Source organism: Vitis vinifera, chromosome 16 (genome assembly GCF_030704535.1).
Source record: "Vitis vinifera cultivar Pinot Noir 40024 chromosome 16, ASM3070453v1".
NCBI classification, from domain to species: Eukaryota; Viridiplantae; Streptophyta; class Magnoliopsida; order Vitales; family Vitaceae; genus Vitis; species Vitis vinifera.
The window spans coordinates 24,728,968-24,742,892 of NC_081820.1; the positions used below are offsets into that span (position 1 = coordinate 24,728,968).

Here is a 13,925-nt window from a genome sequence, read left to right on the forward strand (position 1 = left end):
TTAAGGTAATAATGAAAACTATAAATTATCATTCTTTCTTCTTCTTCTTTACCCTGCTGCAAGTTGCTATCTCCATATCCAGTTAGTCAATTCTTTTGAAGGTTTTTCCTTGCATTTGACAGACTTTAAATTCTTTTGCAACGGGCAATGTGGAATGGGATTTTTTTATGGAAGAGTAGGTAATGTATTTCTAGAAAGGGAGAAGGAAATTTTTTTGGTTTTGTCTTTCTTGATGGACCATAAAGGCCACCAAATTGAAAAATGAAGCACTATCTTTGATGATGGTCATAGTGAGGCCTTTTTAAAATGTAAAGCTTTTGTAGGAAAAGGATAGTGGGGAATTAAGTTAAATTTATCAAAAATTATATTCAAAGCTTAATGAAGAAAATCAAATATAATTAAAATTAATTTAAAATTTATTATGTAATTTTAAGTTATTTAATTATACATAAAAAAGGAAGAATGTGTAAAATTAATTTGAAGTGACACATAAATAAAATTCATTAATTTCAAATCTATTTTTTTCTTACTTTTTATTTTTCTTCTTCAATTTCTTTTCATCGTATTCTCTCAATTTTTCTAAGAACTAAATATAGCTTTAGTTTTCAGAGTTTCTAACTCCATTTTTTATCCAAAAATCTCTAAAGAAATTAATTTCCCCATCATTTATTTTCTAAAACAAATCAGCTGAAAAAGGTTTTCATTTTCATCAATGAAAAACTCCTAACCATTTCCATACACTCTCCACCCCCTCCTACCCTTTTCGTATCTCTCCATGAGGTACGATATACACGAGCAGGAAATATAGCTCAATATTTAGACGTTTTCCCTTAAAAAAAATGCACTAAACCATAGTGTGGAGATTGAGACACTCTTGCCAGTATTGAAAAATGGTTAATATTTCTATATTGGAACCTTTGTGGGCCTCATGTCTCTATAGTTACGCCAGCAAAAAGTAGAATAATATATTCACACCAATTTATTAACGAAACTTTCAAATAAAATATTTTATATAAAAAAATTATTTAAAATCTTGAATGACTTAATTTTTTATTTATCAAAATGCAATAAAAATACTTTAATAAAATTAATAATTTTATGGTGTATTTTTAAATTTTTTTAATAAATGAATATAAATATATTAAAGGAATCTATGATAATTTTAAATCATTTGAATTTGATAAAAAAAAACCTTATATTTTCCGATAATTTGATCGCATAAGGTTTTACTATTTCATGCTTTTTATATAAGGAGATCCTTTAAGTTGTCTTATTTCCATGAAAAGACTATCAATTAAGCTAACTCATCTAAGACTACCTACAAGTGCTATCGACTTGAGAATTTTCAACACAAATTCAATTTAATTAAACCTAAGCTCTGTACTTATTAATTGAACCTTCTTGTGAAATACCTTAAACTCACTCCCCATTTGCTTGCCAAATTATAGAATTGAGGGCTTAATAATGGTTGTCTCAAGTCAAAATAGTTTTAATTAAAAATGAAAAAGTCCAACTTACAAAATGATTAATGAGGGGATCATTTTTAGGGTAAAGAAGAGGTCCAAAGGGCCCCCATTTCCTTAGCCTAATCCACTACTCAAAAGGCATAAAGATAGAATCACAATTAAGAGTATAAGAAAATGAGTATCAAAACCTAAGATTCCAATTCGATATCGCTTAAACCAAAGCTTAAAAACAAGTATGTTCAAACACAATCTAAGAAAAGGAGTTTAGGACATTAAAAAACAATTACAAAGTCCCAAAAAAGTAGGCAAATGAGTGTGGCAACCCAAGCTCCAGCTGCAACAAGGTTTTCTTCCCTAAAACTCTCCCAAAGAAGGAGCAACCCATGAACAATTGCAAAACAGCTTTTTATAGTTTCTCCAATGATGACCTAGGTAGTGTACCACACGGAGACATAAAAACAAAACGAGAGATCCAATGGAGGGGCTTGGGAAAAATATTACATGTTAGTGCCTCAAGACAATAGTACATTATATATTGGACCTTGCAAGAGGAGTTACAGCCCATGCGTACATCTATGCCAAATTACAAACATAGGAGAGAATGCAAGTAGGTAAAATGCTACTTATCCATGGAATTGTGCCAGGAAATTGATGCTCCTATTGGATTGTTGATATGATCCTCAATTGACATTTCTTCATAGTATAGAGTAGACTTAGGCGACATTTCTAACAATTCAACCTTTCCTTCCAACATCTCCAAGGCTTTGCTCATTGAAGGGCGGTCTATCGGCTTCATCTGTATACACCATAATGCAACTATAACCATTTTCTTTACAAACCTCTTTTCATCTTCAATGGCATCTTCCAAGTCTATATTCTCTCCTTGATCATATCTGAGGTAAATCCATGATGGGAAATATATTTGACTCGAGTGCTTTGCATTTGCATTCACATTCTTTCTTCTCCCTACCATTTCCAACAATAACATTCCAAAACTATAAACATCAGCTTTGTATGAGACACCTCTAATGTTTTTATAGAACAATTCTAGAGCAATATATCCCAATGTTCCTTGTGCAACAGTGAGGGATACTATACTTTCATTTGTCGAATACAATTTGGCAATGCCAAAATCTGAAAATTTTGGTGTAAAGTCTTCATCAAGAAGAATATTGTATGGCTTGATATCAAAATGTAGAATTTGCATGTCACAATCTTGATGTAAGTATTTAATCCCACACCCCACTCCAATTGCAATCTTATACAACCTTTCCTAGCTCAAAAGAGTGTTGTTTTCTTCTTTAAGAAAAATAAACTTATCAAGAGAGCCATTAGGCATGTAATCATATATAAGTGCCCATTTTGATCCTTGTACACAAAATCCAACAAGTCTCACCACATTAACATGATGAATCCTTCCTATTGTAGCAAATTCATTGCTGAAATCTTGTCTATTAGCTTTTGACATGATCAACACTTTTACAAATACAATGTGACCACTTCGAAGTTTTCCTTTATATACAGAGCCAAAGCCTCCTTGACCTAATTTATTCGCAAAGTTATGAGTCATCTTCTTTGTATTTGAATATGAGTACTTGATAGGTTGGAGATTTTTGTGACTCCGTAGGAATTCTTCAATGCTATCATCTAATGATATATGTCTCCTATGGAACTTGTAAACCAAATAGGCACAATATCCCGAGTAGAGTTCTTCCTGTGACTAAACACAAATCAATTGTCAAAGCAATGAATATTTTCAAAAAAAAAACAAGATATCACAAATAAAGTTAAATCCATCTGATACAAATGGCAGGAAAAACCATTCTACCTTCGTACTAAGTAAAACATGTGGTAGTGTTGTTAGAGAGCCAAGTGAAGTAGCTACTTTAACAATCACTTAATTCACCTAAAATGAATTTTTTTCACTAAGCTTTTACAGTGTATTGTTGCTTGGGGAGCAATTTGATGGAACTACTAATGGGTTGAATAGCAGAAAGAAAAAATAATATGTTGTTGGATGCATAGGACTGGGGCCTTGGATAAGAAGACCCCAATTTCAATTCAATTATTTTGACTTCTTTAGATGTTGGTGGAGTTGAATTACACTTAAATTAAGTTCACCCTAGTCAATATATAAAAACAATTTGGAAGTAGAATTTGAATTTACAAATTTAAAAATTGAATTCACATTCAATTTAATTTGTACTGTTAAACAAAGCAAATTCAATTTAGAGATCACTGAACATCCTTTGAATGTAAGAATTCCAAAAATTTTCATATCAACTCTTTATAATATTACTTCACAAAAAATTAGTAGTGGAATTTGGTAGCCTTACCAATAATGCGTAGTAACCAACCTCCTAGCAAGGAAGAAATGCACAGTATGATGAAAATTTAAACAACATAAGATCACATGTAGACATTAAAGCATGCATTAAACAAGAATAAACGAAACGCTCACCTTGATTAATGTCGTGGAAAGCCATTTTCGTGCTCCACTGCATCCAAGACGAAGCTTAGTCTGTGATGGTATGTGAATCCGGGTTCAATGAGCTCTTCCATTTTTTACACCCAAGATTCAGTCCAAATGTGATGTACGTGCCCTCTCCAGCCCAAAGAAGAAGAAGCTGAGAAATGGAGCAAAAGAGCTTTCTCTTTTCACTTATATATATATATATATATATATATATATATATGCACACACACATTATTTGGACCACTTGACTTAATGGGTTAGTCAAATGAATTAGGGTGAGCCCATAAAAAATAAAAAATAAATAAAAAATAAAAAAAACAAGCAACAATATGTGTCTAGTCCCATTATGGACTACAATGCAAAAATAAAATAACATTGATTTATGGCATTATCACATTGATTATGTAAGTCCACACATAAAAATTCCAACAATTCTCCTACTTGGACTACATAATCAAACATCACCACATATACATAATCATAAATCAATATCCCATAGAATCTCATCAAAACAAATAATCAAAAGCAATCATACATGCTTCATTGCTTGATTCACAGGAAAACATACAATAATAGCAATCCTTCCAACAATAGCATAATATTACAATACCAAAAATGGCTTCCACTAACTTAATGCAACTTAGGCTCCCAACAACCCCATTTGAGATACATGTTCATGAAACACAACTATGGGTAAACCTTTTGTTAGTGGATCTGCCAACATACATTTTGTGGACATGTGTTCAATATCAATAAGAGACTCTGCCATTTTCTCCTTAACAAAATAAAACTTTACATCAATATGCTTGGAGCAAGAAATACTCCTAGTGTTCTTGGAGAAAGCAACAGCTGCGGAATTATCACAAAATAATTTCAATGGTCTAGAAATGGAGTTAACTACTCCCAAACCTAAAATAAAATTTTGCATCCATATAGCATGACAACAAGCCTCATAACATGCCACATACTCTGCCTTCATAGTTGAGGATGTTGTAAGTGTCTACTTGACACTTTTCCAAGGTACAGCCCCTCCTGGCATCATAAAAATATAGTTTGTAGTGCATTTCTTATCATCTATGCAACCAGCAAAATCAGCATCACAAAACCCAACTACATCAAGTATGTTGGTGCGCTAATATGTCAACATTAAGTCCTTAGTTCCTTGAAAATACCTAAGGACCTTCTTAGCAGCTTTCCAATGTTGACTCCCAGGATTGCTCAAGTACCTTCCCAACATGCCCACAACAAAAGCAATATCAGGGTGTGTACATACTTGAGCATACATAAGGCTGCCAACTAAAGATGAATAAGGAATGGTTCTCATTTCCTCTCTCTCATGATAATTTTGAGGACACTGAGCCTTTGAAAACTTATCACCCTTCACAATTGGTGCTCTAGTAGAACTACAGTTATGCATATTGAACCTCTTCAATATCTTCTCAATATAGGTTCTTTGAGACAATTTAAACACCTCATTAGCCCTATCACGAAGAATCTTTATGCTCAAAACATAAGAAGTCTCACCAAGATCCTTCATGTCAAAATAGGTTGACAACATGTGCTTTGTCTCAATCAACAAGTCAGAATCATTTCATGCGAGTAGTATATCATCAACATATAAAACAAGAAATATGTAACTACTCCTACTAACCCTTAAATATATGCATTTGTCAATTGTATTCTCTTTAAAACCATTTTGGGTGATAATTCTATCAAACTTTAGATACCACTGCCTCGAAGCTTGTTTAAGACCATAAATTGATTTATTGAGCTTGCAAACTAAATATTCCTTTCCAACTTCTGCAAAACCAGTAGGCTACTCCATATACACGTTCTCATCCAGATCACCATTCAAGAAAGCTGTCTTGACATCCATCTGATGTAGCTCCAAATCAAAATGAGCTACTATGGTCATAATCACTCTAAAAGAGTTCTTGGTCGATACAGGTGAGAATGTTTCTTTAAAATCAATTCATTCTCTTTGACTATAACCTTTAACCACAAGTCTAGCTTTATATCTCTCTATTTGCCCGCTAGAATCATGTTTGGTCTTAAAGACCCACTTGCATGCAACTGGTTTACAACCATGTGGCAATTCAACCAAATCCCAAACACCATTCATATACATAGTTCATTTCATCATCCATGGCTTTTTTCCAAGAAGTGAATTGAGGACAATGAATTGCTTCTTGATAAGTGACTGGATCAGAAGCATCATAACCATCATACTCATGCTCCTGCAAATAAATCATATAATCATCTGAAATAGCCGGCCTACGAACCCTTTGTGATATTCTTAAAAGAATCCCATCAACAACAGTACCATCAACAGGAATATCAAGTTCCACTTGATCACAATACTCTCCTTGATTAGTGGTCGGTTGTTGGACAATAGGAACATCCACATCTGGAACATGAGATGTAGGAAAAGGAATTATAACATGCTCTTCTCCAAAAGGTATCTCATGAGGCACAAAATTAGGATCAACATTAACTTCATCTTCAAACTATACAACTCTGTCTGACTCAATGATCTTAGTGGTATGAAATGGATAATAAAATCTGGAACCCCTTGATCCAATGCAATAACCAACGAAGAAACCACTAATGGTTTTAGGATCAAGTTTCTTTGATTGTGGGTTATATGGTATAACCTCAGCCTTACATACCCAAACATGAAAATGGTGAAAACTCGATTTCTTCCCTGACGGCTCATTAGGTGTCTTAGGCACAGACTTAGTGGGCACTTGATTCAAAATATATGTCGCAGTCCTTAAGGCTTCACCCCACAGAAATTATGGTAAGGAGGAATTAGACAACTTGCAGCTCACCATATCCAATAATGTGTGATTCCTCATTTCTACAACCCCATTATGTTAAGGAGTGTCTGGCATTACATATATAGCATCAATGCCGCATTCCAACAAAAACTTAGCGAATGGTCCGAGATTTCATCCAATCTCATCATATCTCCCATAATACTGACCACCTCTATCAGACTTTACAACTTTAATGGGCTTTCTCAACTACAACTCCACCTTAGCCTTAAAGGCCTTAAACATATTTAGGGAGTCAGATTTCTCATGGATTAGTTCAATATAACCATATCTAGAGAAATCATCAATAAAAGTGATGAAATATTTATAACCTCCTAAAGCAGTTGGTGTCATGGGACCACATATATCTATGTGGATCAAGTCTAAAGTACTTTCACACCAATCAATCTTTTCATTTCTGGTCTTAACTGTCATCTTCTCCTTTAAACAAACAACACAAGTCTCGAAGTTTGAAAAATCAAGATTAGAAAGCACACCATCTCTAACCAATCTCTCTACTCTTTGCCTAGAAATATGACCTAGGCGTTTGTGTCACAACATGGAAGAACTTATATTCATTCTAGCACGCTTGCAACCAATAACAGAATTAACAGAAGATGAATCACATAAAGGACCATGATGTAAATTGAGACTATAAAGATTGCCAAACAAAAAAGCATTGCCAATTAGAACTGAGTTGCTAAATATATCCACTTTTCCTCATCCAAAGTGGAAAATGTAACCTTGTCTATCCAAAATAGATACAGAAATCAGATTCCTCCTAAGTGAGGGTATGTAGGCAACATTGTGTAACAACAAAAAAACTTTATGTGATCAACCTTAGCTTTATCATGCCAAAAAATTCTACTTTCACTTTGCTTCCATCACCCATATACACACATTCTTCATGCTTTGACGACTTCCTTTTGTTTGTCATCTCTTGCAAAGAATTAGTGACATGAATAGTGGCACCTGTATCTAACCACCAAGAATTGGCATGAACATCAACAATATTAGTCTCAATCATGTTTGCATTCAAATTAACCACAACCACAATTTCACCTTTCTTTTTTTTTTTCTAGCCAATTTTTAAACTTGAAGTAATCAGCCTACTTGTGGCCAATCTTGTGGCAAAAGTTGCACTTCCCCTTGAATCTCTCACTCTTTGTAGCATTAGAAGAAGCAGATGCATTGGAGGTTCCTTAACTCGAATTCCTTTTCCTCTTAAATTGCTTAGAGCCTCCAAAATTCTTGTGTGAAGGTTTTTTCTTCATATTACTCACTTAGTCAGTAACAAGAGCAAGGGAGTGAGTCTCATTTTCTTCAGTGAGACTTCATGTTGCACCACAATGGACATCAACTCCTCTAGAGTCCATTCTTCCTTCAAGGCATTAAAAGTCAACTTCACCACATCAAAGGAAGTAGGAAGTGACTCGAGTATCAACCATTTCAAGAATTTCTCACTCAACTCCACTTTCATCTCATTTGCCTTGTTGAAGTGGTGCTTTAGCTTGATGATGTGATCTCTAACCCCACCTACTCCATCATACATAGTGGTTGTCAGAAGCTTCAAATAAGTTGTCATTTCTGCCTTATCAATCTTGGTATAATTGGCTTTCACATATTCCAAAAAGTTTTTGGCCATTTCCGTTTTTGGGACACATTCTTTAATAGATTTATCCATAGTATACTTCATCACCATCAAAAACCTCCTATTGGAGTGCTCCCATATCTCATAAAAGGATCTTTCATCAGCAGAGCTCACATCAGTGGGCTTACTTGGCACATCAACTCTCAAAGCCAAGTCCAAATTGTGTAAAGTTATATGCACATTGAAAGACTCATACCATTCCTCAATTATTTCCAGTAAGGGACTTGATGGCAGATAATTGCAGAGTAATTCCAGGATTGCTAGTAATTGGAAAATATAAAAATTAAACAATATGCATGTTACTACAATATCATGCTCTTTGTTAGTTTCCATAAATTTTCAATTTAGCAATAGCTTGGAATTTTGAAATTCCACAGCGGTAAGGACAACTAATTAAATATCACAACTAAGATACACTAATTTTATTACCGAAAGGGAAAAAGAAAATTAGTATGGTTCATAATATATAATTAATTTCCTTCACCAATCTAAACATCCTACCAAGTATTATAATCATCGATAGGACAATTACAATACCCTTATGGACCTTAATAATCACAATAATAAAGCAACCAAAAGTGGGAGATAAAATATCTCAACAAAGACAATTTGACACATATTGGATCACGATAAGCAACCACATATATGTTCACTATTGTTATGATAAACTCAAATATTTAATTTGCACAACTTGATACACTTGGAATTGCAATAGGCAATCACACAAGTGTTCTTCATTGCCATAATAAATTTAAATATTTAACAAAAATGGCCTAGGACAACATTATTGGTATAAGATAAAAAATTATACCATAAAGAACAATAATAATAATAATAATTGTCCCAATAAAACCAAATTTAACAAATGCATAATCATTCCAAGAATACCAAGACAACCAAAACCAAAAAAAAAAAAAAGTTTTTTTAATGATGTCATGATGACGTCATCTCATCTTCTCCACCAGAACAGGACTTGGTTTTGGTTCTTTTGGAAAAAAAAAAAAAAAAATTCGGCCAAAATTTTGTGCATTTTCCAATGAAAACACTTAGGTTTCCACCCTCAAACATCAATCTTTCAATCTAAACCCAAAAAATACACAAAAAAACGCATAAAAGGAAGAACCAAAATAAGCCCTAATTTCCGAAATTCCATCAAATGAGCTCCAAAAACCATTAAAAAAAAAAAAAAGATGGGTTTTAATTTGCTTTAAACAATATTCTTTACAAGTCTCCAACATCAATCGGGCTTGAAAACTGAGAAACAACACCAAACGAAAAAAAATAAAAATAAAAATAAAAGCTCCAAAAAAAATGGCTTCCAAAACCAAAAAAGGGGAAACCTAAAATAACCCAAATATGCAGCTCAAATGTCATCCATGTTGGCTCTGATACCAATTGATGAAAATTTAAACAACATAGGATCACATGTAGACATTAAAGCATGCATTAAATGAGAATAAACGAAACGCTCACCTTGATTAATGTCGTGGAAAGCCATTTTCGTGCTCCATAGCCTCCAAGACGAAGCTCAGTCCGTGATGGTATGTGAATCCGGGTTCAATGAACTCTTCCCTTTCTTACACCCAAGATTCAGTCCAAATGTGTTGTGCGTGCCCTCTCCAACCCAAAGAAGAAGAAGCAGAGAGATGGAGCAAGAGAGCTTTCTCTTTTCACTTATATATATAATTATCATGCATTAAACACATTATTTGGAGTCAAGTGAATTAGGGTGAGCTCATAAAAAATAACAAGCAACAATATGTATCCAGCCCTATTATGGACCACAATGTAAAAATAAAATAACATTGATTTATGACATTATCACATTGATTATGTAAGTTCTCACAAAAAAATTCTAACACAGTAAAGTAGGAGACACTTGAGTGAAGAAAGCCTTACCAATCACCAAGCATTTGCAGCAATAGTAGCATTCCGGACAATTATAATATTCTTTTTGAAGTCCTATATGAAACCATCCAAGCCATGTTAGTCACAAGGAATAATGCCCTTGACAGCCCAAATAATATTTTTATGAGAAGCAAGAATGGGAGGGATTAATTAAGATGAAAGAACTCTAAATAAATCATTTATCTTGTTCTTTTGAGAAATTGATGATTGCAAGTAGCAACCTTACCTCGGAATGTTAAGGTGTAGGGAGAAAGTAACCCCTCTGTTAACAATGGAAGTCCAATTTGTAAAAATTAGGAATGAATAAAATAAAATTTTAATTTTAAAGAAAATTGGAGTTGAAGCCTTACTCATAAAGGGTAGCAATAGATTAATTGTTATGAACTTCCAAAGCGCTGCAAGATTAAACCAAACCAGTGAAATTAGGGATAGAAATATTGAAGACTCATTCAAGGAAGATAAAAGCAGGTCATCATGTATCCTACTCACATTTTTTGTACAAGTTGCTTGAGTTGTAGCATTGAAAGGTATTCTCATCTATAGCTGTACAGTTGCAAATTTGCCCTTTCATTTTGCGTTGGCTGCTGCAGAAGAGAGGCAAAAATGAAAGCTGAAGCACCAGAAGCAGGTAATCTTGCAAATCTGACATGGAAAGATTGCTGGACTCTGGAAGTGCCTTCAGCGGTTGAATAACCATGTATGTGCTGATGGTGCAGGAATACGGCATATCTACCACGGACACGTATTCTCCGACTATTGCATAAGAGTATGTTGGTGATGAGGAAGAGGAATAGCCTGTCGTGTTGCATGGAATAATAGGAATGTAGTTGTGGTCGCTGATTGACTGCTCACAGTTCATCGAAAGTATTGTATAGAATATCGGTCCAGACCCGAACCATGATAAAAAGTTTTCCATGCAGAAGGCAAATAAGATCGAAATCCATTCATCCTGTAATATGCACCAATGGAATGAAGAGGACTGGAGATCAAACAGTTGCCCTTCTTTAGCCCAGGATCCACCACCCGAATGCTATAATTCTGGTAGTTGATATCCGCAACATAGAATTTCCCACCGTACAGGTTTATCATAGTACAATTGTTTTCGCAAATAAATTCATACTCAGGTTAACCGCAAATGGGGGGATCGCCTTGTAATCCAAAAGGGTAGTAAATATCTCCGCAGGAAGAGGGGCTGCATATCTGGTACTTGTGATCCTTAGCAACACAAACTGAAAGGAAGCAGGCATGGAGAACTACAGTAATGAGGCCTACTCCCACAAGTTTTGCGTCCTTCAACATCATCAACTTAGAGAGAGAGAGAGAGAGAGAGAGAGAGAGAGAGAGGGAGGGAGAGCGAGAGAGAGAGAGAGATGCTCTGTTCTTGGGTTAGTTCAGATCAAATTAGTCACTCACATGGCTTGGTAGGATATCGATCATAATTCTACCAATTTAAATAATATATATAAGTAATTTTTTCTAAAAAAATTCAAGTAAATTTTCATTTATAATTTTTTTAAATTTAAAGTTTTTTTATTCTGAAATTCCCAAGAAGCGCACCTACTTCATAACTTCCTTGTTTTCACTATTTTGTTCAAATCTAATTATAAATATAAAGTAGGTGAGAAACCGTGCAAATTAAAAAATTAAAATAATAATAATAATAATAATGCTTTAATTATTAGAATTTAGTTCCTAATAAATCAACACATTTTAAAGTATTCCACCGGTGAAGAGCAAACCATCCTTTTCCTAAAAGCGACATTTTCAAGAAGCGGGAGATAATCCACGTGTCAGTATAAGTCTATCCTGAAATTAAATATTTTTGGCTTAATTCTTTCTTAAACAGCAAGCAAAGGCAAATAGGTTCCCCCTTTCGTGAAAGGAGTCCATTTGCTTATTGGGCCTAGAATCATAGCCAATTGGGCCAAGGAAGCAATTCTAGCCATCAACACAAACCTATCTGGCCTTGCTCTCAAGTAATATTAAATGGCTATATTCTAGCAAGTTATCGGGACCCAATCAATCGGAGAGCCCAAATGGGTCTTTATTTGGACTGGCAGTGAATATCAGTCAGTGGCTACATTCTAGCAAATGCCTCTCACCTTAATATAGATTCGGTGTACATGGTACCATAATTCCTGAGTACTCTATTGCATGTCGTACTTACTCTTGAGAAGTTGCTTAAGAACCACCATCAGATCTTCAGACATCATTTTTCCAGGTTGTTTGATGGTTTGATAAGGAGTGACATGCTATTTTATTTTCTAAACCATTTTTTATTCTTTAATTTACCTTTAGAATGACTCCATAATATTGATGAAAGCATGTTCAACTTTGTAGAACTCCTGAATGCATGTTAGACCGAACGATTAACCGCCCTATAATGCTTGATCTGTGTAAGCCAACAACTTTCTATTAGTTAAGCTTATCTTTAATTACCACTAACAATTACTAATTCAATAAGTCGATGTGCCTTCATCTAACTTGTTCAAATTAGCGCCTCTTATTCCATTGAAAAAGAAAAAACTTTAGAGAGAGAAACAATCTTAAATTTAATTAATTAATGGGTTGTTCAACTCTACATGATAGATTTCATATCTTTATCACTAAGAACGTGTTTCACACATTTTCTCCTTTTTCAAAAATATTACGGATCGATGAGCTTTATTAAAAACTAAGTATTATAAATAGTGTTTTAATAAAGTTACCAAAATTTTTGGTCAACAAAGAATTATACTAGCTTATTGGTCAACATAAGAAATATAAGAAGGTAATAAGTTTAAATATAAAAGTTGTTTTTCTTAAACAATAACTTTAAAATTCAATTAAAATTATCTTTTCAAAAGACAATTTTCAATTGATTTATTAAAAAGTGCAATAGATTTGGAAATAGTTTTAAAAATGACATATTTTAATAATTATTTTTTTTAAATTGTTATATTTTTTTCAAAAACCATTTATATGTTTTATTTCTTTTGTCATTTTGAGCAGGCATTCTGGTATCGGGACTCTTCTTCATTTCTAAGACATTGAATTTCCTCGTTGCAGTGATGATGAAGAAAAGGAAACAACTTAAGGTGGAAAGTGTAAAAGACAAGCCTTTCAAGATCATCTGGTCGGTTAATAAATAAAAAGGAAAGCAAAAAACAAGAGAAAACTGTAGAACTCAGCAAAATGGTACCACAGATGGAGCAATTGAAGTTCTCCTACTGATTTTTCTGTAATTGTCCTTTACAGTGGCTATTGTTGCAGCAGTGAAGACTTTGTTCGGGATTCCATGGGTTGCGATATTCTTGATCTACAAATGGAGAAGAGGAACTTATCCATGAACCATGCGATTGAGGAGTTCATTCAAGCTCAAAATAATCCAACACCGATAAGTAACTCTTACTCAAAACAACAACAAAATTGTTCCATTGCTTCTAGCTTTCTTACTTTTAGGTTCCCCTTTCCTGAATTATGCCATAGATTCGGTGTGCAGTGTACCATAATAATTCCTGAGTACTCTACTGCATGTCCTACTTAGTCTGGAGAAGTTTCTTAGGAACCGCCGTCAGATCTTCAGACATCATTTTTTCCAGGTTTGGACCGATTCGTACAGAAATTAT

General features: G+C 34.0%; 1 protein-coding gene across 1 annotated transcript; it reads right to left on the reverse strand.

The window, feature by feature from the left end:
* Positions 1-8,037: 8,037 nt before the first annotated feature.
* Positions 8,038-9,907, reverse strand: LOC132255323 (uncharacterized). Its single transcript, XM_059743422.1, has 2 exons — positions 9,883-9,907; positions 8,038-8,669 (listed from the first exon to the last, which is right to left on the reverse strand). The coding sequence occupies exons 1-2, from the start codon at positions 9,905-9,907 to the stop codon at positions 8,038-8,040; spliced, it is 657 nt and encodes a 218-aa protein (XP_059599405.1).
* Positions 9,908-13,925: the final 4,018 nt, after the last annotated feature.